The sequence below is a fragment of the Podarcis tiliguerta genome, assembly GCF_965153285.1.
Source record: "Podarcis tiliguerta genome assembly, chromosome: 2".
Lineage (NCBI taxonomy): Eukaryota > Metazoa > Chordata > Lepidosauria > Squamata > Lacertidae > Podarcis > Podarcis tiliguerta.
In genome coordinates this window covers 11,382,658-11,407,396 of record NC_139535.1, presented here as the reverse complement: position 1 = coordinate 11,407,396, position 24,739 = coordinate 11,382,658, and the positions used below count along the sequence as shown (strand labels likewise).

At 47.9% G+C, this 24,739-nt stretch overlaps 1 protein-coding gene across 1 annotated transcript in view; it reads right to left on the bottom strand.

Annotated features, from left to right (window-relative positions):
* Nucleotides 1–24,739, bottom strand: part of LOC310670993 (complement C4-A-like) — a 68,111-nt gene that overhangs the window by 6,249 nt on the left and 37,123 nt on the right. Inside the window, exons 21-38 of the mRNA XM_083426891.1 lie at nt 23,812–24,021; nt 22,101–22,152; nt 19,955–20,044; nt 19,136–19,339; nt 18,481–18,556; nt 16,414–16,570; nt 15,961–16,101; nt 14,960–15,131; nt 14,647–14,861; nt 13,205–13,363; nt 12,914–12,973; nt 11,976–12,069; nt 10,970–11,153; nt 10,383–10,473; nt 9,098–9,172; nt 6,219–6,324; nt 2,498–2,587; nt 428–520 (exon numbers count right to left, since the gene is read on the bottom strand). Of these exons, the coding sequence (XP_083283017.1) occupies nt 428–520; nt 2,498–2,587; nt 6,219–6,324; nt 9,098–9,172; nt 10,383–10,473; nt 10,970–11,153; nt 11,976–12,069; nt 12,914–12,973; nt 13,205–13,363; nt 14,647–14,861; nt 14,960–15,131; nt 15,961–16,101; nt 16,414–16,570; nt 18,481–18,556; nt 19,136–19,339; nt 19,955–20,044; nt 22,101–22,152; nt 23,812–24,021 (2,269 nt within the window). The remainder of the gene's footprint in view (nt 1–427; nt 521–2,497; nt 2,588–6,218; nt 6,325–9,097; nt 9,173–10,382; nt 10,474–10,969; nt 11,154–11,975; nt 12,070–12,913; nt 12,974–13,204; nt 13,364–14,646; nt 14,862–14,959; nt 15,132–15,960; nt 16,102–16,413; nt 16,571–18,480; nt 18,557–19,135; nt 19,340–19,954; nt 20,045–22,100; nt 22,153–23,811; nt 24,022–24,739) is intronic.

Below are 24,739 nucleotides of genomic sequence, written 5' to 3'. Positions count from 1 at the left end.
TCCAGTATATCTGAAGGAGCGTCTCCATCCCCATTGTTCAGCCCGGACACTGAGGTCCAGCACCAAGGGCCTTCTGGTGGTTCTTTCACTGCGAGAAGCCAAGTTACAAGGAACCAGACAGAGGGCCTTCTCGGTAGTGGCACCCGCCTTGTGGAACACCCTCCCACCAGGTGTCAAAGAGAACAACAACTACCAGACTTTTAGAAGACATCTGAAGGCAGCCCTGTTTAGGGAAGCTTTTAATGTTTGATGGACTGTTGCATATTAATATTCTGTTGTGAGCTGCCCAGAGTGGCCAGATGGGCGGGGTATAAATAATAAATATTATTATTAGGGGTTAGAGATGGTGAGACATCAGTGGGGCAAGAGCCAAAAGAGCCGGGCTGGAGAGGCTGCGGGGTCTCTGATCCCTCCCCTAACCCCTTACCGTAATGCACACGGGGACTATAGCATGCAAACTCCATGCGTGCTTGCTCCGTAATGGCCTCGTCGAGGGTACGCTTCAAACGCGGACAGGCACCTGTGCAAGTGAGCGAGGAGATAAGGTCAGGTTAACTAGGCGTAAGGGAATGGTTTGGATCTGCAGATGGGGGAATGCAGTCGCAGGCAGACCACCTTCTCTCAGAAGAGGAGGGGGAGTATTTGCCCCCCCCTTCCAGTGTTTTCAGAAGAGACAGGCAGACACAGAAGCTGAACAGATTAGGGAGGAGATACCCAGCTACGAGATAATGGCAAGAGATCCAGAAGGGAGGGGGCAGTTGGGAGACATCAGTTGGGAGTGTGGGGGGACCCCCCTCCCCACGGACTCGGAGGTCCGTACATATCAGAGAGCAAAAGAGGCAGAGGGGGGGGGAACTTTATGTTGGCGTGCTCATTGCTGCGGAGGTAGGGAGTCGGATTCAGAAGGGGCAACTGCCCTCCTTGCGGAGAGCTGTGTATTTTGTGACCGCAACATGAAGTTTTAATAAAAGAAGAAGAAGAGTTTGGATTTGATATCCCGCTTTATCACTACCCTAAGGAGTCTCAAAGTGGCTCACATTTTCCTTTCCCTTCCTCCCCCACAACAAACACTCTGTGAGGTGAGTGAGGCTGAGAGACTTCAGAGAAGTGTGACTGGCCCAAGGTCACCCAGCAGCTGCATGTGGAGGAGCGGGGAAGCGAACCCGGTTCACCAGATTACGAGACTACCGCTCTTAACCACTACACCACACTGGCTATAAATATCAACTGCTCGTTGATTCTTATCTATGGAGTTACCGAATGGAGGGGAGTATTCTCCAAGCTTGACACTACGTTCCCCTGGCAGGGAAGAATGGATGGTGCATGAGTGCAAGGCTGGGTGCTGAGATGCTTCAACAGAAGTGGGCAGCGAGGTGGAGTTTAGGCAGTCCAGGTTTGTAATGGGAGAGGTGTAGGGAAAGTGAGCACAAAACTGGGACCAGCATTTTAGTGCAGCTTTCTCCTAACGTATGCATTTTTGCAAAGCAAGTCCCCCTAAAATAATGTGATGTGTGTGTGTGTTTGTACGTTACTTTCACTAACATTTGTGTTTTTATACAGTCCTGATTCCTGGTATGCTGAAGAAGTTTCCTGAGGATTTCATATATGTGTGTGTGTGTGTGTGTGTGTGTGTGTAAAGGTAAAGGGACCCCTGACCATTAGGTCCAGTCGTGGCCGATTCTGGGGTTGCGGCGCTCATCTCGCTTTATTGGCCGAGGGAGCTGGCGTACAGCTTCCGGGTCGTGTGGCCAGCATGACTCAGCCGCTTCTGGCGAACCAGAGCAACCCACGGAAACGCCGTTTACCTTCCCACCGGAGCGGTACCTATTTATCTACTTGCACTTTGACGTGCTTTCGAACTGCTAGGTTGGCAGGAGGAGGGACCGAGCAACGGGAGCTCACCCCGTCGCGGGTGTTCGAACCGCCGACCTTCTGATCGGCAAGCCCTAGGCTCAGTGGTTCACTCACAAATGGCTGCAGAAATGCAGAGAAGCAGAATCTGAGAGTTGAAAAACGAGAAAAGGGGAGAAAACAGACACTGGCACCATCTCTCCATCCCAACTCCCAGGTAGGTGGGGTTTGAAGCACAGCCTAAGAAGATCCCTCAGGGGGCCACCAGGTGGCGCGTTGGAAGATGGCCGACAATAACATCTCTCTGACCCATACGAGGTAATTAAGGGGCTGCTATGGGAAGTATGCAGTCTTCCTACCCCCCCAGGAGACGGGGGGGGGGGGCGCTGCCTTGCCAGCGGTGTTCACAATGCACCCCCTGATCCGAGAGATGGGGGTGCCGAACACTTGGCACGAGCCCTCGGTGAAGTCAGATCCTCAGATCCTGCTGTTGGGATCCAGCAAGCAAGAGCCTTATGGTCGCATTGCCTTAGGGAACCTCAACCCACCATCCAGGCGAAACGAAGGAGGTGGTGTGTTTGTGCTGCGGGAGGGATGCTCCAGATTTCTCATCACCCCCAGCGGAAGGCCGCCCAGGCAACCTCACCTTCGGCGCATTGGCAGACGTCATCGGAGCACAAGGCGGACACGTACTGAGGCTTGTTTGGGGCGCCATAGAAGATGCTGCAGCGCTGGTCTGAAAGGCGAAAGGAGAACATTTAGAAATTGTGTGCGACATAATGGTGACATGATCCACATGTGGTGGACGTGTGAAAAGATTAAGATTTTTTGGGGGGGAATATACGATGAATTTAAAAAGATGATGGGGATAACTTTTACAAAAAAACCGGAGGCATTTCTATTAAGTATTTTAGATAAAGAGATCCCAAAAAATCTAAGAGAGGTATTATTGTATGCAACCGCAGCGGTTCATATACTTGTGGCCAAGGGATGGAAAGATCACGAGGCTCCAAAAATAACAGATTGGCAAATCAAATTACAGGAATTGGTGGAGACGGCTCAATTGGCTAGTAAACTCAGAGGAAACTCAAAGCAAAGATTTGCGGAAAAATGGGATGGCTATAGAAGATATGTTCAAAAATACAATAATAGTTTTGACTCTGTGCTAGCATCGAGTGATAAAGGAACTAAAAGGAGGTGGACAACAATTAAGGATTTATTATGTTTTCAGAATGTATTGGAAAATTTATATAGAAAGGTTTACTGTTTTGTGTACATTCGATTGTAAGATAAAATATATGCAAATGGACTTGACAGGAAGTCAAAGTTGAAGAAAAGATTTTGTAAGATAAAAGGGGAAAAAATATTTACTTTCATTATTATCAATTCGTGTGGGTGTCTGCACATATGTGTGTTTTTGTATGGAATGTTTGGGAGGAAATAAGACGGTAAATAACAAATGACAAACTAAATATTGATGTATGTAATTTTTATTTCTTAATTATATTTAGTGGTCGTATGGCTGTATTGTTTTTTGTACCATAAAATCATTCAATAAGAATTATTTAAAAAAAAGAAATTGTGTGTGAATGTGCATGCATGTGTGTGTATATATTCACACCCATGCACCCTGGTACTTCCAGACGGATGCTATTTTCAGGTGGACTCAGCCACATTCTGACAAACTCAGGCCGCTCTATTAAAGCTGATTGGGAGGTCTTGAACAACAAACTTTCTTCCCCCAAAAGATCAGGCTTTTCATGTTATGTTTCCACCCCCATCTGTCTCTTTAGTGCAGAGCCAGGTCATCGAGCCTGGGTGAAATATACTCGGAGTCGAGTGTGGATTTCATGCTCTTCATTCAGCTCATAGTAGTGAGGATTGGAAGTTCCCCCAAAACATCTACTTTATATACATTATTTACGCAATGGGCCCCACGTGATTGGCCCATTCAGTAGGCCAATCAAGTTGAAGATTCACTTCCACCTGGAACTGGATTGGGTGGCTCCTGTGGACCAATCAGACTGCTGCCTTCTGAATCCTATTGTTCTAGGACCAATCAGACTGCTGCATTTTGGATACTATTCAACTCAGTACATAACACTGGGCTTCCACAGCCAGCACCTGCCATGAACCACTTTTGGCAGGTCTGGTGGCAACAGCAACAGATACGTCCTAAGCTTAGGATAATATTTTATTCTCTTGTTTGTTATGCTGCTTTAAATATGCATTTTATATTTGACTTGCTTTTGTCTGAAACGCTTAAGGTAAATTTTTTGTTTGTTAACTTTGTAAAATGTGCATTCTGACCTCCTTTGTAATGGTCTTTTTTTCATTCTTTAAGATGGCGTTTGAGTTTCCTGTTAATTACGTTGCATTTAATGTATGTTTTATATTTGACTTTATTCAGTACAGTGGTACCTCGGGTTAAATACGCTTCAGGTTACAGACTCTGCTAACCCAGAAATAGTACCCTGGGTTGAGAACTTTGCTTCAGGATGAGAACAGAAATTGTGCTCCGGTGGCACAGCGGCAGCAGGAGGCCCCATTAGCTAAAGTGGTGCTTCAGGTTAAGAACAGTTTCAGGTTAAGTACGGACCTCCGGAACGAATTAAGTACTTAACCCAAGGTACCACTGTAATGTTTCAGTCTGGATTGTTTTATTTGATGCTTTAATGTGTTGTAAACCACTTTGAGATTATTTTTTAGAAATATAAAGCGATATAGAAATAACAACAACAACAATTTTGTAATAAGCTTTTGTGAATGTGATCCAGGTTCAAAGTCCTTCCGTTAATTTGCAAGTCCAGAGTATGTCAGGGAACATAAACCATTATATCCCACCCTGATCTCTGTGATTTGCCATTGTTATTCCCCAAGTTGGTTAGGTTCATTTGACCACAACAAGAAACCAAGCCTTTTAGCATCATCAGCCCAGGATTGTGGATCTGCCAACAGAGATCCAGCCGCTGCCTTCTGTTTCAAGTTTTAAACGCCTGTGGACAAGTCTTCTATTCCACCACCAGACCCATACAGGCAATCAAGAACGCATATTTCCGAAATAGTCAGCTGCTTTCTTATTTTAACTATTTAATGTTTTGTTTTATTTTATGGAGTTATGTACAATTGTTGCAAACTACTCTGATGGGTGGTGGTTTTTTTGCGAATACAGTGGTACCTCGGGTTAAGAACTTAATTCATTCCGGAGGTCTGTTCTTAACCTGAAAGTGTTCTTAACCTGAGGTACCACTTTAGCTAATGGGGCCTCCCGCTGCCGCGCGATTTCTGTTCTCATCCTGAAGCAAAGCTCTTAACCCGAGGTACTATTTCCGGGTTAGCGGAGTCTGTAACCTGAAGCGTCTGTAACCTGAAGTGTCTGTAACCCGAGGTACCACTGTAGTGGTATAGAAAATTTTTTTATTATTATTATTATTTTTATTTGGAAATATTTGGAGTTTATTATGTATTGGTATAATTTGGAATTAATGTGATTTGATTGGTTTGTTAATAATTTTTTTTTTTTTAAAGAGAAGAACTGGCTCTGCATTCCATACAAAATGTTGTTGTGCCTGCTGTTTGCTACAGAGACTGAAGATTCCTCCCCTAGAAATATTTTTATAAATAAAAGAAAATACATTTGCTTATCACCAAAACCTCAGCATAGTCAACTTTTTTCAGAAAGTGAATGAGGTTATTATTAATTAATTAATTAATTAATTAAATTGTATACCGTCCTATGCCTGCAGATCTCCGGGTGGTTACAACATAAAATCACAAAAACAAAAAATACAAAATAGAACCAAAAGCAACCCAATAATCTCTCCCCCCCCCCCCATAGCGCTTTCCTTCCCTATCTTCTCACTGAGTTACCCCACAAACCTGCACTGGAAATTCTCCCAATGCCCCAAAGCAGATTTAGGGGTTGTGGCAGCACACAAAGGGAGGCGAGAATCTTGTTCCATGAATTCAAAAACTCATTTGACTCCTGCCCAGAGCCAACCTCAGTTAATCCCCTGGATAGAAAATATCAAACTTCTCCAGAACATTTAATGCATGGAAAACACTCTGGCCTAATTCAGAGATAGAACCTCTCTCTCTGCCTAGGTTTTAAGCTGCAAGCAACTCCTGTTAAAATTAACCTGGGTAGTTTTGCATGTGGTAATTCAATTACAATCTCAAACTGAGGAGAATGTTGTCATGTCAGGTTACGATTTAATAAGCAAAAATTATCCCTTAATTGCCTGCTACAGCCAGCGAAGGCAAAGTTCTCCTTCTCCCTAAGGCCGCAGCTACGAAACCTTTGCCCCACCAGAAAGATGCAGTCTGCTTCCCCCCCCCCCCGGCCCTGTGACCTGTCAATCACTTACCTGGTTCATAAAAATCATAGATGGTGGCACTGGCTGGCTGGATTTTCCCCACAGGCACCAGCTGCTTTGCTGTAAATGATACGCATTCGCGTCCGGATGCTGGCACCTATAGATGGGTATATTTAAGAACGTAAGAAAAAACCCTGTTTGCTGTATTGATCTAATGGCCCATCTTGTCTAGCATCCTATTCTCACAGTGGCCAGTGGGAGCTGAGCACCACTTCTACCTCTGAAATAAGTAAACAAAGCAGCCGACCAACTAGGTAAAGGTAAAGGTACCCCTGCCCGTACGGGCCAGTCTTGACAGACTCTAGGGTTGTGCGCCCATCTCACTCAAGAGGCCGGGGGCCAGCACTGTCCGGAGACACTTCCGGGTCACGTGGCCAGCATGACTAAGCTGCTTCTGGCGAGCCAGAGCTGCACACGGAACGCCGTTTACCTTCCCGCTAGTAAGCGGTCCCTATTTATCTACTTGCACTTAAGGGTGCTTTCGAACTGCTAGGTTGGCAGGCGCTGGGACCGAACAACGGGAGCGCACCCCGCCGCGGGGATTCGAACCACCGACCTTTCGATCGGCAAGCCCTAGGCGCTGAGGCTTTTACCCACAGCGCCACCCGCGTCCCTAGCCGACCAACTAAAAGGTAAAGGTACCCCTGCCCGTACGGGCCAGTCTTGACAGACTCTAGGGTTGTGCGCCCATCTCACTCAAAGAGGCCGGGGGCCAGCACTGTCCGAAGACACTTCCGGGTCACGTGGCCAGCGTGACATCGCTGCTCTGGTGAGCCAGAGCCGCACACGGAAACGCTGTTTACCTTCCCGCTAGTAAGCGGTCCCTATTTATCTACTTGCACCCGGGGGTGCTTTCAAACTGCTAGGTTGGCAGGCGCTGGGACCGAACAGCGGGAGCGCACCCCGCCGCGGGGATTCGAACCGCCGACCTTTCGATCGGCAAGCCCTAGGCACTTAGGCTTTAACCCACAGCGCCACCCGCGTCCCAGCCGACCAACTAAACCACTGCAAAAAGCAACTGAAAAAGATCAGAGGCAAAAATCCAACACAAAGCCCAGAGGGCGAGCACAACAATAATGTAAAGGAAACATATGATGCTTCCTTATATTGGATCAGGCTGCTGGGCAATCTCCCCCAGCTTCCCCCAACCTGATGCTCTCCGAATGGTTTGGATAACTATCAGCCCCGAGGTAGCACAGGGGTCACTGGTACTGATAATAATAAATAATAATAATAATAATTTTTTATTTATACCCCGCCCTTCCCGGTTCAGAAAACCGGGCTCAGGGTGGCTAACAACAAATTTAAAACACTTAACTGTGATACAGCAAAAAACAACATAAAATACAGTGGTGCCCCGCAAGACGAATGCCTCGCAAGACGGAAAACCCGCTAGACGAAAGGGTTTTCCGTTTTGGAGGTGCTTCACAAAACGAATTTCCTATGGGCTTGCTTCATAAGACGAAAATGTATTGCGAGTTCCTGCGGGGTTTTTTTCCTCCCCCCCTCCTTTTCCCCAAGCCGCTAAGGCGCTTAACAGCTGATCCACTAAGCCGCTTAACAGCTGATCCGCTAAGCCGCTTATCAGCTGATCCGCTAAGCCGCTAATAGCGCTAATCCACTAATGGGCTTGCTTTGCAAGACGAAAAAAACCGCAAGACGAAGAGACTCGCGGAACGGATTCTTTTCGTCTTGCGAGGCACCACTGTACAGTATAAAAAGTGATAGGGCAGGAGGCAGGGAGGCCGCCAGTAGGTGGCGCCAGAGCCAATGGCAGGCACAGGCAATGCGTTCTCTCCTCCTCTCTGCTGAGTTCTATAATGGCAATGCTGAGACCAAGGAAGGAGGAGGCTGACAGCCAGCGCCACCCGCTGGATGGGATGTAAGTAACGTGGCAGGCTGGAGGCAGATCGAGGCTGGCAAGGCCTCCACTGAGCCCAAAACATCAGAAGGGCACAGGTGTGATTGCCAAGTGCCGTCTATGCGAAGTGGAAGCAGTCCTCCAAAGGCAAAAGCCCTGATAAGTAGAGATGTGAGGGACCAAATCCAGGGCCTCCTTCATATCATTTCAGTAAGAGCTGTTCGGAATTTGCTGCCAAGGAGTGTGGTGGAGTCTCCTTCTTTGGAGGTCTTTAAGCAGAGGCTTGGCAACCATATGTCAGGAGTGCTCTGATGGTCTTTCCTGCTTGGCAGGGGGTTGGACTCGATGGCCCTTGTGGTCTCTTCCAACTCTATGATTCTATTATTCTATTTCAGAGCTGGTTTTGTGCTGTAAGCAGGGAGATCCGAGTTCGAATCCCCACTCAGCCATTAAGCTCACTAGGCCAGTCACTTCAAAAGGGAGGCGACTCCAGCTGCTTGGCTGGAAGGTGGCCTCGAACTCTTGCTTCTTTGGGTGGAGGATAGAGAGGCAGGTGTCAGAGTGCGTAGAAACTAGCCTAGTGTACAAGGCAGTGGCGTAGCGTGGGGGGTGCAGGGGGGGGCCGGCCACACCGGGCGCAACATCTGGGGGTTAGGGTTAGGGGGCGCAAATCCACGGGTTAGGGGGCGCAAATTACTTGCCTTGCCCCGGGTGCTGACAACCCACGCTACGCCACTGGTACAAGGACAGAATTGACCTTTGTTGCTCCACCCACTTTCACCCCTTGGCCCCGCCCACCTCGGGCATGCGGCCCCCAGAATGTTGCAGAGAAGCAAAAAGGTTTAGTGCCATATAGTCCAAAGGCAGGTTGGGTGGGTGCCATCCTGGCCTCTTGCACATTACAATGGGGGGGGGGGAGTTTATCTGAACTCCTCTGTGCAGCTGCCCTTCCTCCCTGCCCCCCACTGCCTCCGTTCTCGTGGCATAATCCTGCACGCATCTCTCTCACCGAGTCAAAGTAGAGCAGCAGCCGCCGTCCTTGGATCTCCCAATGGCTGATGTATTGATCGGGGAGAGTTCGCAGCTGGGAGATAAAGGAAAGAAACAAGGAGGTGAACCGGCAAACAGGAGAGGCGTAAGAAGAGCTGGCTCTGGTGCAGAGTTCTGTTCTTGCAGCGGCCAACCGGACACCGCCATGGAAACCCCGAAAGGAGGGCCTGAGGACAGAAGCCCTACTCTCTCCCCACCTGCAATTCCCGCCCACTGGAATTGAAGGCTCGTCCAAAAAGGTTCCCTCTCGTCCTGCGCTTCTTAGACACAGGTCTGAGCAGCTTCTCATGTGCTCTGCCGCTTTCACCTCAGGAAAAGTCACTCTTTAGCACTGAATTGGACCCAGTGCCAATGTTTGCTCTGCTTCAGCGCTAAAGATCAAATTTCCCTGGGGGAAAGTCGCAGGAAAGTCTGCATGAGCTCTAAGGGGCATGCATTAATTAATTAATTAATTAATTAATTAAAAATTAAAATAAAATAAAATAAAATAATAATAATAATAATTTATTTATTGCCCACCCATCTGGCGGGGTTTCCCCAGCCACTCTGGACAGCTTCCAACAGAATATTAACATACAATAATCTATTAAACCTTAAAAGCTTCCCTAAACAGGGCTGCCTTCAGATGTCTTCTAAAAGTCTGGTAGTTGTTTTTCTCTTTGACATCTGGTGATGCCCCCAACAGCAGAGAATATGGCCATTGTGGCAATAATAATAATAATAATAATAATAATAATTTTGGAAAACTGTTAAAATGATATACAATGAAATTCCACCAAGGGGATTTGAGGAAGTCACTTAACAATGTTATTAAGATTGGTTTAATTACGGCTAGGATTTATGTTTGTTTGTTTGTGTTAATTTTTTTGGGAAAATTAATTTTTAAAAATTGAAATAATAATAATAATAATAGCCATTGAGGCTACTAAGCAGGATAAGGCTCTCATAGCTGAATGGCATCGCCACAGTCCTTTGTCCTGATGAGGCTCTAGCAGATAAGGCAACTCAGTCAGATGGGCTGGGAATTATTATTATTACAGCAGACTGACTGGTGGCCCATAATACTAGGCCAGGCCCAGCCGTTTGTTGGAGGGCTGGTGTGCTAATGGACCAGGCTCCAATTGCACTGAGGCATATCTAAAGGCCCCATGGGGAAGGGAACTCGATGGGGCTTGGTGGGGTCTTGGCAGGCCTAGACCCTGAGCCTTGTCATATGCCAAAATGGCCGCACAGCCTCTGCTCACCTCCTCAAGGTAGTTCTCGTCCGGATGGAAGCCGCTCAGCAGGGTGATGTCCACGATAACCATGCCAGAGACATGAGCCCCTGGCTGTCTCCTGTACGGAGGAAAGAATTGAAAACAGAAAGGCTAGGGAAAGGATATTCTGTTTTTCAGGTAGCGGCAATATTGCGCAATGGTTAGAGTGTTGAGCTATAGAGTGTTGGGCTAGCATGCCACTACTGGACCCAGGCAAATACAGTGGTACCTCGGGTTACATACACTTCAGGTTACGCACTCTGCTAACCCAGAAATAGTGCTTCAGGTTAAGAACTTTGCTTCAGGATAAGAACAGAAATTGGGCTCCGGCGGCGCAGCGGCAGCAGGAGGCCCCATTAGCTAAAGTGGTGCTTCAGGTTAAGAACAGTTTCAGGTTAAGAACGGACCTCCGGAACAAATTAAGTACTTAACCCGAGGTACCACTGTACTTACCATCCCCTAAAAGGCAGTGCCCAAAGAGAGGAAGGGAGTTCTTTCCTCCTCAAAATGGCCCAGTTCTGGTTAGAACCAGAATATTATGCCCGTTCAAGAAATGTCCATTCATCAAACCTTACCAGAAGCACACATTGTAGGTGACCTCCTTCTGTGCCTGCCCAGGGTCTTTGGCTTCCCTCCTGCGGCGTCGGCGGGCATCAAAGACTTCGATCGGTGACAACGGCTGGTCGGCGGGGTCTGCTTCCGGCTCAGAATCCTCTGGACCGTAATCTTCATATTCATAGTAGTAGTCTAACATGTCGGCTGTTGAAAATGGTCAAGATGGTTAAGAGGAAGGAGCAAATTCCCTACTGGCAACAGTTGTGGCGTCTGAGTTTGAGTTTAGAGGCGAGTTGACATAATAGAAATTTATAAAATTATGCAGTGGCTGAAGAAAAGTCCCCCCCCCCCCCCATTTCTCTCATAACACTTGAACTCGTAGTAGTAGTAGTAGTAGTAGAAGAAGAAGAAGAAGAAGAAGAAGAGGAGGAGTTTGGATTTGATATCCCGCTTTATCACTACCCTAGGGAGTCTCAAAGCGGCTAACATTCTCCTTTCCCTTCCTCCCCCACAACAAACACTCTGTGAGGTGAGTGGGGCTGAGAGACTTCAGAGAAGTGTGACTGGCCCAAGGTCACCCAGCAGCTGCATGTAGAGGAGCGGGGAAGCGAACCCGGTTCACCAGATTACGAGACTACCGCTCTTAACCACTACACCACACTGGCTCACATAGTGATGAATGCTGGAAGATTCATGACAGATGTATATATAAAGCATTTCTCCACCCACTCAAGAAGGCTGTGGATAATTCAACGCCAAAGGCCCAGAGGAAAGAAATTTCTGCCTGGAGCCTAAAGACAAGTAACGAAGGTCCCAGGCGAGCCTCCCTGGGGATAGCGTCCCCCAACTGAGGAGCCACCACTGATAAGGCCTGCTCTTGCATTGCGGCCCTCTGAACCTCTCGTGGAGCTGGCTCACAGAGAAGGGCCTCAGAGGGCAATAGTGGAGCCCGCGGTGGTTAATGTGGAGAGCGGCGGTCTCCCTGACCGCAGAATTCCAGAACTGGAATCTGAAGCCCAGACTTACGTGCGCGCTGAAAGGAACCACTCACGTCCACCTGCAGCCCGAGAGTCTGGCACGAAGTATTTTGCACAGCCAAGACGTGGTATTGCTTCAGGACCTGGAAGGGAGCAGAGACAGAAGAGGAGTGCTTCTCCTTGCTCTCGAACTGTTGACTCGCAGTAGCAACACTGGAGTAAAGGTTTGTTCAGAGCCCAGGAGTCGCAGCTTAAGGAGGAGGAAGCTGGCAGGCTTCAGGTAGAAAGGGAGGCAGGGTGTGGGGCTGTAGTAGTAGTAGTAGTAGTAGTAGTAGTAGTAGTAATAATAATAATAATAATAATAATAATTTATTTATACCCCGCCTATCTGGTTGGGTTTTCCCAACCACTCTGGGCAGCTCCCAACAGAATATTAAAAATAGAATCAAACATTAAAAACTTCCCTAAACAGAGCTGCCTTCAGATGTCTTCTGGAAGTCAGATAGTTGTTTATTTCCTTGACATCTAGTAGGAGGGTGTTCCACAGGGAGGGTGCCACTACTGAGAAGGCCCTCTGCCTGGTTCCCTGTAACTTGGCTTCTCGCAGGGAGGGAACTGCCAGAAGGCCCTCGGCACTGGACCTCAGTGCCTGAGCTGAACGATGGGGGTGGAGACACTCCTTCAGGTATACTGGACTGAGGCTGTTTAGGGCTTTAAAGGTCAGCACCAACACTTTGAAGTGTGCTTGGAAACGTACTGGGAGCCAATGTGGGTCTTTCAAGACTGGTATTATGTGGTCTTGGCGGCCGCCCCCAGTCACCAGTCTAGCTGCCGCATTCTAAATTAGTTGTAGTTTCCAGGTCACCTTCAAAGGTAGCCCCACGTAGAGCACAGTGCAGCCCTTCCTGAATATAAAGCTTATACAAATGAGAGAGAATCAGTTGGTATTAATTAAAAGCAAAGCAGACAAATTATGAAGCTACTCACAGTTAGAGTCCCTTTCCCCTTCCCTTCCACTTTCAGATGGATGTTACTTCCCATGGAAAACTGAAGGTGGGGAAAAAAACAAGGAGGGAAAGTGAACGGCCAGACCAAATAACACTGTAATACCCACACTGTGACATCAGCCCCCAGGGTTTGCCTCATGAAGGGGACTGTGTGCCTATGGATTCTGAAGTGATCCCATGATCCACCCCAGGTCGGGCTGATCTGCCCAAATCGAATCAGGCGAGTGTCCGGAATCCTAGTTTGGCAGGAATCCCTACCCCGAACCCTCACCTGAAGTTCTTCCTGGATCGGATCATTCGACCGCCCAAAGGTAAAGGACCTCGGCAAGCTTTTCCCAGGGATCGTGAGGGTCACTTTCAGCTCGTTGTCCTCCTCCTCGAAGGAGCTGATCCAATAGCGGGACAGAGCTTCTAGCGCCACCACCGTGTCCTGAAAGGAGAGAGAAGTGGGCCAGTTTATGAGAGTTTGAGGGGGGAAACACAGTCTGCACTGGGCTAGTCCCCGGGAACTTGAGAAATGAGGGCCAGCAGCCACAAAGACTACCCTCCATGCATTTGTCAAAGCACCCTTGAAAGCCACCTGAGCTGGTGGCCATCCATAGTCCCTCCGTTTAGTAATCATGGACCAGTGGTAAACAGCCCTACTAGAAAAATTAACCAATACAGTGGTGCCTCGTAAGACGAAATTAATTCGTTCTGCGAGCTTTTTTGTTCTACGAGTTTTTTCGTCTTGCGAAGCACCAATGTGTATTGATGGTTTCCCATAGGAATGCATTGGCAGTTAAAAAAAAAAAGGCGCAAGACGTTTCGTCTTGTGAAGCAAGCCCATAGGGAAATCCGTCTTGCGAAGCAACTCAGAAAACGGAAAACTCTTTCGTCTTGCGAGTTTTTCGTCTTGCGAGGCATTCGTCTTGCGAGGTACCACTGTAAACTGAAACTGACATGAGGACAAATAGAAGAAGACGCCTTCACCCCGGTATGGCTCCCCTTTATCACATACACAGCCCAACAAGACAACGACAAAAATCCACCAATAGCATACAAATCAATAGAAGAGTTTGGATTTGATATCCCGCCTTTCACTCCCTTTAAGGAGTCTCAAAGCGGCTAACATTCTCCTTTCCCTTCCTCCCCCACAACAAACACTCTGTGAGGTGAGTGGGGCTGAGAGACTTCAAAGAAGTGTGACTGGCCCAGGGTCACCCAGCAGCTGCATGTGGAGGAGCGGAGACGCGAACCCGGTTCCCCAGATTACGAAACTACCGCTCTTAACCACTACACCACACTGGCTCTCAATATGGCTACCCTGATCCAAAACACCCACCCACTCCACTCACACATGAAAACAAAAACCACCATAGCCAACCACAAATGAACAACCACACCCTAGGCCAACCCCAACCTCTCTCACCACCAAAGGAACACAAGTGAACAGCAGAGAACCTGCACAAGCAACGCTAACACTAAACCCTACATATAGTAAGTAAAATAGAAACATCGCCACCCAACCCCACCTATCTTCCCTCCTCTCCTCCTCTTTCACCCCTTTCTTCCTAATGTCTCAACAAATGAAACTGATTTGTAAAAATGTTACATGGGGTGGGGGGTGGGAATAGGAGATAAGAGACATTGCACACACTTTTGTAAATCAAGAAAATCTTTAATTAAAAAAAGTCCCTCCGTTTTGTAAACATGCCCTGCAGGAGACCCTACCTGGGTCGATTTGAAGCCTCCCCCATAGTTCCTCTGCTCCGTCAGCCACCGAGCCACCTTGCCTGCTGACGCAATGTCGTTTTTCTGCAACAGGTAGAGGAGCCCGTATGCGGTGGCCTCCACCGAGATGGCTGAAGCAGGGGGCACCCGGTCAGCTTTCTTCTCATTCTGCCGCCGGTCCTTCTCCTCCACTGCCCAGAACATCATGGTGTTGTCTGGAAGAAACACGAGAGGACAGAAAGTAGGGGCCATGCAGATGCGATGTATGGGGTGTGGGTGTGGCCAGAGTTATATTGGGATTGAGGGCGATTACTTTTGTCCTCTGTAGCGAGACTCTTCAGGCGGACGCCGGCACTCGCGATGGCTGACTTGTCGTCGGAAGCGATCGACAGGGCGTAGCTGGTGATGGCGACAGGGTATGGGCCCAGGGACTGATCCTCCAGCTTGCGGGAAAGGAAGGCAGTCGCCCGAGCCAGGCCGTCTCTCTGGAAGAGAAGGAAAAGCAAATATTGATTGATCCGTATTTGAGTGTTTGTAGCTTACAATTTCCCATAAGAACACAGCAAGGTGGGACATGCAACAGTACGGTGATGTCAAGGGAGGAGGGAAGGAAGGAGGTGGGGAGCCTTGCTGCCTGGGCAGGAAGAGGCAGGATCAGCCAGGAGTCAGGTGCCATGAGCGATAGAAACTTGATTGTGTTTTTTTTTTAATAAAAAAGTTGGAAATGGAGATTCTGGGCCCGCTGGATTTCCATGTCCAGCATATTACCTGGCTCTCCAGTGGTTTCTTAAAAGAAGAAGAAGAAGAAGAAGAAGAAGAAGAAGAAGAAGTCACATAGTTGTTTATCTCTTTGACATCTCCGGCCTGGTGGAATGCTCTGCCTCATGAGACCAGGGCCCTGCAGGATCTGATTTCTTTCCGCAGGGCCTGTAAGACTGAGTTGTTCCGCCTGGCCTTTGGCTTGGAGCCAATTTGATTCCCTCCCTCTCTTTCTTTTTTCTTTTCCTTCTCCTCCTCCGATGAGGCTACATTTTAATATTTTAATGTTCCATTATTTTAATGTTGTACTTTACTTTTGTTTTAAGTTGTAATCATTCATCTTGTTTTTATTATTGCTTGTAAGCCGCTCTGAGCCCGGCCTTGGCTGGGGAGGGCGGGGTATAAATAAAAATTATTATTATTATTATTATCTGATGGGAGGGCATTCCCCAGGGTGGGAGCTACCACCGAGAAGGCCCTCTGCCTGGTTCCCTGTAACCTCACTGCACATATTTTCTGCTTGCCCCACCGCCGCAGGCTTCCCTTGCTTCTTACCAGTCGGCTCAGCTGTTCCTGCTTCGCTCTTTCCTGCTCTGGATCCGACTCCTCCTCTTTGTACACAGCCAAGGCCTCCTGAAGCGCAATGGTGATGTACGCGGTGAGCGAGACGCCTCCATGAAGGCCGCCAACGCCACCCTGGGGAGGAAAGACAAGGGAACGCACGGCTGACGGAGAATCGATTCACCCTTTCCGAGCCACAATAGAAACCAAAACTCAGCCATCCTTTGAAATTTGCACTCACCCGAATTTTGTGATGCAGTTCTCCAAACAAAGTTTACAATAATAGTGGGCGTAAAAATGAAGATATTGGTGAAATGCATTATATTATGGGGAAAGTGTTTGCGAAAACGTGTACATAAACCAATGTGTTAATTAGGAGAAATTTGCATGAAAACGCCGGTGAGTTTTCATTAGGTTCGATTTTTTAATGGTTGCTCAGGAGCTCACCTGCATCTCTCGATGATAGACAGGATGTGGGTCTTCGAAGGAACCATCCTCTTTTTGCTTATTCAGCAGCCACTGCACCGTCTCACGGATCTTGGCCTCATCCACCTCTTGGTACTCGCGGCTCAGAGTCAAAACCTTTGTCACGAAAGCCGTCAACCTAGAGGGAAGCAGAGTGGGAGGACAGGCGAATAATCAGACACAGGTGTGGAGATGGCATGCACATGCACATCTGAACACTCGCATGCGCATCCGGGGCCCTTAATGGGAGCTCGTATTTAAAAAGGAGGCACTGAACATGGCTGCAGGGACTGCTCTGCTGACTTGGGGTGCCTCCAAGCGGTCAGAATTATGTTGGAGGTTTTCAAGCGCATACCTTAAAACTCAGAGGCCACAACATTCCTTTTGATGCTGCTAGATCAGTCAAAAGCAACTAATGCTGTTACGAAAGTCAGGTGCCTGCCCCTCTCTCTGCCGAGCAGTCATAGCTGTCAACTTTTCCCTTTTCTTGCGAGGAATCCTATTCAGAATAAGGGAACTTCCCTTTAAAAAAGGGAAACGTTGACAGCTATGCTAGCGGTGGCAAGAGCCCATGGCATCCCAGGCACACACACAGGGTTTGTGTCCCTTTGGAGAATAAAAGACAGTGGAGACTGTAGTGCTTTGAGAAATAGGGCTCATTTGCCCATTTACACCTTCAGTCTGCACAGAGGGAGTCCAGATTTTATGGCATGGCCCAAAAAGCATTGCAGGCAACCTTGCCTCTTCTCACCAAGATGGATCTCAGCCCTGCTTACTCCCAGAAACCCTTGCTTCAAACCTCCTTTTTCCTGTCCCCTCAAACACACACTCCGTCACCTTGGTAACAGGATGCTAAAGGATTCCTCACCTCAAAGGCCCTTCATCGCCTTTTTGTAATTGCTCTTCTCCCCACAGGCAGCCAGATTGGTTTGCATAAGCCAGCCCAGGATTTACCTGAATTCCCTGCCTGGCATAGTTCTGCACTTTCATCCATATCCCAATTAATCAAAATCCTAACGTTAACAATGAATCATTTTACCCACATGTAGGACAATATGGTTTGTGCCTGCAAGTGCTTGGGGGCTGCCAAACCACTTCCTTTCCAGTATACCTGAAGGAGCGTCTCCCCCCCATCGTTCTACCCGGACGCTGAGGTCCAGTGCCAAGGGCCTTCTGCCCTGTGGAACGCCCTCCCATCAGTTGTCAAAGAGATAAACAACTATCTAACCACATAACACCGGTCTTGAAAGATCTATATTGGCTCCCAGTACATTTCCAAACACAATTCAAAGTGTTGGTGCTGACCTTTAAAGCCCTAAACGGCCTCTGTCCTGTATACCTGAAGGAGCGTCTCCACCCCCATCGCTCTACCCGGACACTGAGGTCCAGCACCGAGAGCCTTCTGGCGGTTCCCTCACTGCGAGAAGCCAAGTTACAGGGAACCAGGCACAGGGCCTTCTCGGTAGTGGCACCTGCCCTGTGGAACGCCCTCCCATCAGATGTCAAGGAGATAAACAACTATCTGACATTTAGAAAACATCCGAAGGCAGCCCTGTTTAGGGAAGCTTTTAATGTTTAACAGAATATTGTATTTTAATATTTTGTTGGAAGCCGCCCAGAGTGGCTGGGGAAACCCAGCCAGATGGGCGGGGTATAAATATATTATTATTAATTATTATTATTATTATTATTATTATTATTATTATTATTATTATTATCTGAGCAACAGGGCAGGCCTAATGCAGCAAATCCACTTTTTAATAAAAGAACTGGACTTCTTTGTGATTTGAAAAGTGACATGGAAAGGCCTTGAAATAAGGGAATGAGGGGGATGAATAATGGGAAGACACGTAAAACACCTTGCAAAGCAAGCAGAATGCAAGACAAACGCTCACTGAGAGCCAAGGCCAAATGAAGACCAGACATGGCCTAACCACGCAGTGCAAGGGGATTGGGATAAAGATTGATTAAGCAGGTCTAGTATGGCACCATCCCAATACTCGCACCCAGAACCTCTCCTCCCACCTCCTTCGTAGTGCTGAGTCTCACCAGACACTGCTGGGGTGGGTGATCCAAGCTCCATAGGATCCATCCGACTTCCGGAAAGTGAGGATCCGCTCATAGCCTGCAGTGCAAAAGGCAAGAAAATCCCACATCTATCATGGCTGCTTTGCTTCCTCTCTGCAAAACGTCCATAAGGATTTCCTCATTTTAGTTTTAGTTTTGGCGGCATAGGGGTTAAGGAAGAAACAGGCCAGGAGCCTTCAGGGGCCATGCGTGAGTGATGGCAGATCCTTAAAAGGAACCAATGGATGCTGATTAAGTGGGAGATCCTCAGCTGATCCATGCTCTAGGGAAGTCTCTCTGAGCTTGAGGCCAAGGCCAAATGGCCCTCCTACTTCCCTGCCCACCCCCCAAATTGGCCTGCTCCAATTGGCACATGGAGATAGACTGCAAGGCAGAATGGGGAGGTGGAGTTGTGGCGTCACAGGCACCAGCCAATCAGTGCTGCTGCCTCCTTGGGCTACTGAGCTGTTAGCTAAGGATGAACATGGCCAGTCTGTTTATATATAATTTTACAGTATGCTTTTTCCTTGTGAAAATTGCAGCTGTGTAAATTACCGGGGCGTGTGCAGTAATTTGTAAGTTAATACAGCTCAGCGCATCCCCTTTGTGTCTCCCAGCATGCATCATGGCCCATCACCTGAACGGAGGTTTTCCAGTGCTTTTTCCTTGCTCTCTGGTTTCAGGTGCAGCCACTGCTCTGTCTTGTCCAGGTACTGCATGGCATAGACTCCGGGGGCCAGCAGGACCATGGTTTGCTCCCCGCATCCCTGGGGAACCCTCAGCAGAGACGAGAGGCCGTCCGGGGTCAGGGAACTCTGAAGGACGTCAGCAGGCATGGAGCCTGGTGGCCCAAGGCAAAACAATGGTTCAGAACACGGCACGGGCCAGCGAGGGAAAACAACAAAACTATTTCCCATCTCCCCCCTACCACAACCCCGGCCAACTTTTGTGCTTTTAAAACAATGTTTGCACAAGGCCCGGGCCACAGCAACACAGCCCATTTAAAGCACTGTGGCACCACCTTGAACTGTCATGGCTTCCTGCAAAGGATTATGGGAGGTGCAGTTTGCTAAAGGAGATTATTCCCCTCCCAAATTTCCCTGTGAAGAGGAACTGATTGTTAAGCCATGCTCTGGGAGGGGAACAGGGGTCTCCCTTAACAAACAGAAACATAGGTGGTATTATTATTATTATTATTATTATTATTATTATTATTATTATTTAGTTTGTTTAAGGTGCTGAGAATTCTCTGTTGGAGACCCACAGCGTTCCCTCCTTGCTTGATCCAAACCGGTTTAAGTCTGCCATGCCAGTGTGCCGCTACAATCTGGAAATCTTTTAACTGCCAGCTGGAGTACAAGTGAAGCTAAAGGAAGGTTTGGCATCAAGATTCCTGCATCGCAAGGGCTTCCAACTCTACAATTCCATGATTCCCTCTCTGGCTTGTTCCTTGCACCTGTCAAACGGACGCTCATCTTGAAGTCGCTGCCGGGAATGGCGTTGGAGGGAATCTCGCCTGAAATCTCCACCGTTCTGGCGCGCCCATCTGTCTCGAACGGGGAAAAAAGAAGGGAAAACATTGGTAGCTCCTCACCACTCCAAGCCAACAGCTTCTGCAGCCCTTCCGAATAATTTAGGGATCTGGGATTCGCAACCTCCTCCCTTTGCCAGTGCAGACTACCATGGTCTGTCTACTTCCTGGAAGCATCAGGCAGCCTCCCCAAAAAGCCTGTTTGAAATTTCCTTACTGCAGCTAAGTTCCTGTACGTAAAGAATGTGAGAAGAGCTCTGTAGCAGGATCAGGCCATGGGCCCATCATAATGTAGCACCCTATTCTGACAGTGGCAACCCCAGATGCATTTTGGGTAGCCCTATAATGGAACAGTGACACTCCTCGTGTTCTAGCTCACAAGACATCTCTGTTGCTCTCTAATCCTTTCCAATAGCCAAGCATTCGGATGATCCTAGATGTAATAAATCATAATAATTTGGGAGATTGCCACTATACACTATACACATAAGCCCTTTGTAGCTTAGGGCCCTTGTATCTACGGGACTGCCTCTCCTAGTATGCCCCGCAGACGACCTTAAGGTCCATGAATAACCATAGTTTAGAGGGCCCGGGCCCTAAGGAAGTCAGACTATCCTCCACCAGGGCCAGGGCTTTTTCAGTGATGGCTCCCACCTGGTGGAATGCTCTGTCCCATGAGACTAGGGCCCTTCAGGATTTAACCTCCTTCTGTCGGGCCTTTGGAGACAGAGCTATTCCACCTGGCCTTTAATTTGAATTCAGCCTGATTTTTATTTCCCTTCCCTTCTCTTCCCTCCCCCTCCCCTTTTATGAAGATCACCCGCTCTGAGACCCCCCAGCTAATTCTCCCCTGGCCTCCTCGCTGGCCCAAGTAGGACTAATTTAGCCAGCTAGCCCTGGGGATTATCTCATACTTATTTCCCCTAAATTGATTTTTGAATTTTGAATTTTATTGTTAATCACATTTTTATACTGTATTTTATGCTGCTTTTATAATTAAGTGTTTAAAATTTGTTGTTAGCCACCCTGAGCCCGGTTTTTGAACCAGTAAGGGTGGGGTATAAATAAAAGTTTATTATTGTTACTATTATACTGCGTATGCTACTCTGCAAATAGAGGCAGGCAAGAGTGCAGGCTCTCTGCTCACAAGCTCCCATCTTCCAAACAACAAGTACAAGAAATATCATCAATACTGGAAGGGACTCTTGAATACTAGCCATGCTGGCGGGGGGGGGGGGTGGCGGCACATCTGGAGGGTCTCAGGTGCCCCCTCCTTCTCTGACTTCTCTTTTGAGGTTGGGGGTTTCTTTTTACTTTCTCCATTTTTTAAAAGAATGCTCACCTGCTATCAACCTATGGGTGCCAGGGGGAAATAACCCATGTTATTCTTTGGGTGTGGTGTATGTATGCGTGTTCCGTATTTACAGTATTTTTCGCTCTATAGGATGCACTTTTCCCCCTCCAAAAATGAAGGGGAAATGTGTGTGCGTTCTATGGAGCGAATGCAGGCTCCTTGGCTTCAGCGATAACAACGTAAAGCCTCCGAAGCGCAGAGGGAGAGCTCCCCCCGCGCTCCGGAGGCTTCGCGTTGCTTTCGCTGAAGCTTCCTGAAGCCCCTGGAGCGCAGGGAACTCCCCGCTGCGCTCCGGAGGCTTCCGGCAGCTATCTGCAAGCCTTCGGAGCGCAGCAGGAGTTCCCGCTGTGCTCCGAAGGCTTGCGGATAGCCGCCTGAAGCCCAGAGAGCGAGAGGGGTTGGTGCACACGATCACTATTGCTCTCCAGGCTTCGCTTCGCTGGAGAGGCGCTGAACAGTTTTCCCTCTCTGCGCAGAGCCCCTTCAGTGAAGCACGAGGAGAAATGGAAGGGGCTCTGTTTCTCCTGCCGCTTTGCTGAAGGGGCGCTGATCAGAGAGGGGGAGAATTTTTTTCCCCTGTTCTCCCCCTCCTATGGTCCGGTGTGTCTTATGGTCCTGTGCATTCTATAGAGCGAAATATACCATAAATGCCAAGAGTTGTTTCTGCATCACCCACCCTCAGGAACTGGGTTTCAGATCTGTGTTCAAGTCTCCTACCTTTACTATCCAGGGAAACGGAATATTCCTCCACCTGGACGGCACCCTCTTTCTGCAAATGAAGAAGAATTGGAGTAACGCTAAGAGGACCTGGAATTTAATTTAATTGGAAGTATAGTTGCTCATTTATCTTCAGTTGGACAGAAGGATGAAGGGAGTCTGTGAACTTGCCAAGCAACTGATAAGGTTCATTATTGAGTCATCTGCAATTCAACAGACCACTCCTCTTCCCAGGCTGAGAGGGGAAATGGTGAAAACAGGTTATTCACTGGGACAGAGGGATTTTTGCAGCTGTTGTTAAAGTTGCTAAACAACAGAGAAATGGAGAAATTTCTGAAACAACCATGGGATATCAGCTTCGCCCAAGACATGATGGATAACAGCAACAACGGGGGGAAAGAAGGACATAACATCTTATGAGGACAGGAATAAATACCACAGAAAGAATAATTGCCACACACAGGAAGAAGAAGGATATAGTTTGAGTTCCTCACTTGTAGTTTTATAAATCATTTACTGTGTCAACACGAATAGAAGTTATTAATATTGCAGTTGCTGAATAAGGGATTATTATTTTGAAAGGAATGTAATGGAAATTAAATAAGATTTTGGAACGCAGAAATAATCAAGCCATCAATTCTAGCACGTGGGGGACCACCTTATCTAAATTATATAATTGGGTATTTGAACTATTGGAATTGTATTATAAATGAGTATTGTTATAATTAGGCTATTATTCGATTGTAATCAAAAACTAATAAAATTATCAAAAAATGAAGAAGACTTGGGTGCATGTCACCATAAGAGCCAGAGAGGGGCAGATGGCTGGTCTCCAGCATGGAAAATCCAGCTTCGAATCCTTGCCTAGCCATGAAGTTCCTTGGAAAGCCTGAGGGGTGGGGAATCTCTTCTCACCTCCCGCAACCACACCATCAGGTGTTGGTTCTGGCCTGCCCTGTGGAACGCCCTCCCATCAGATGTCAAGGAAATAAACAACTATGTGACTTTTAGAAAACATCTGAAGGCAGCCCTGTTTAGAGAACTTTTTAATGTCTGACGTTTTATTGTATTTTGAATATTTTGTTGGAAGCTGCCCAGAGTGGCTGGGGAAACCCAGATGGGTGGAGGTATAAATAATAATATGGCAACTACTCTATTCTGAAATTAAAAATTGAAAGTGTAATGATTCTTCAACATCAACTTTGTTGGACTGGTCTTGTTGTGGTCTTCCAAAGCAACTATTCTATTCCAAACTTAAAAATGAAAAGCGTAATGCTGGTGGTCAACAAAAGAGGTTCAAAGAATGTAGTATAAACACTGACAACTGGGAAACACTGGCCTGCGAGTGCTCCAGTTGGAGAACAGCCCTTACCAAAGGTGTCATGGGATTTGAAGACACTCGAACTCTGGACGTAAGGGAGAAACGTGCTAGGAGGAAGGCACCACTTGGAAAATCCACACCGTGATCAAGTCCAGCCCGGAAACCAATGTCCCCACTGTGGAAGGACATGTGGATCCAGAATTGGCCTCCACAGTCACTTACAGACTCATTGTTAAAACTGTGTTTATGGAAGACGATCTTACTCAGCTATGAGTGATCGCCAAAGGAGGAGGAGGAGGAGGAGAAGAAGAAGAAGAAGAAGAAGAAGAAGGTGGGCCCAGAGTGGTCTTGGGAGTGGAAAAACATCCCCTGCGATGAAAGGCCTCTTACCTCGACCCTCAGTTTCTTGGAGACTTTGTCCCCTCCCCCGAAGCCACCAAGGGCGACGACCGTGATGGGGATGTCAGCCGCTCCCATGGGAACCAACACAAAGGGGATGGGGACCGCCGAGTTCCCGGGCACCTCCACCCGCTGCTTCCGTGCTGGGCCTACGGTGGCAGGAGAGCAGAGGCCGTCATGGGGCTCCAGGTATACTGACACCTAGAAAGGGGACAAAAGAAAGAATCAAGAGGCAGAAGAATCCGATCAAGCACCATTCAACTGAGTTTTTTTTACTCAGGGCTTACCTTCCGAAACTGACATGCCTTGCTTTTCAGTGGGTTTTCTCCAAGTAAAAATTACCGTAATTGAATAGACCGTGGATACACAGGTGGAGTTTATTTTATTTTTTCAAATATAGATTCTGAAAGGTGCGTGTGCACGGCCTGCTTTCCTTTCTGGTAAACAGGTTTCGCAAGTTTCGGTAACGTTTTGAAAACCTGCAATGCCTATTTTGGCCACAGGCAACGGCGGGATGACATAAATAAAATGAACCACAGCCAATGACAGGCAGTGCCACCTCCTGATTGGTTGAAAGTAAGAAGGCAGGCAGGTGGGAGCAAGCGGAGGTTGGTGGGGCAGTGATCCTTTGGCCTCAATGCTTAGCAGCCACAAGCCCTTCTTATTTGCCCTCTCCAGCTACTTCATTGCAAGGCCTGCCCAGAAATCTTCTGTGGAACCGGCGCCACTCTTTCTGTTCCTGCCTCATGCTGCTTGCCTTGGCTTTTTTGGGCTGACAGCAGTTCCCAGGGACTCACATAGGAAGCTGTCAGGTCACCTCAGTGTTGTCTCCACTGTCTGGCATCAGTTCTCCTGGGTTTCCAGAGAGGGTATGGTCACGGTCCCTAGCAGAAGCACTAGGTAGTGAACCTGGGGCCTT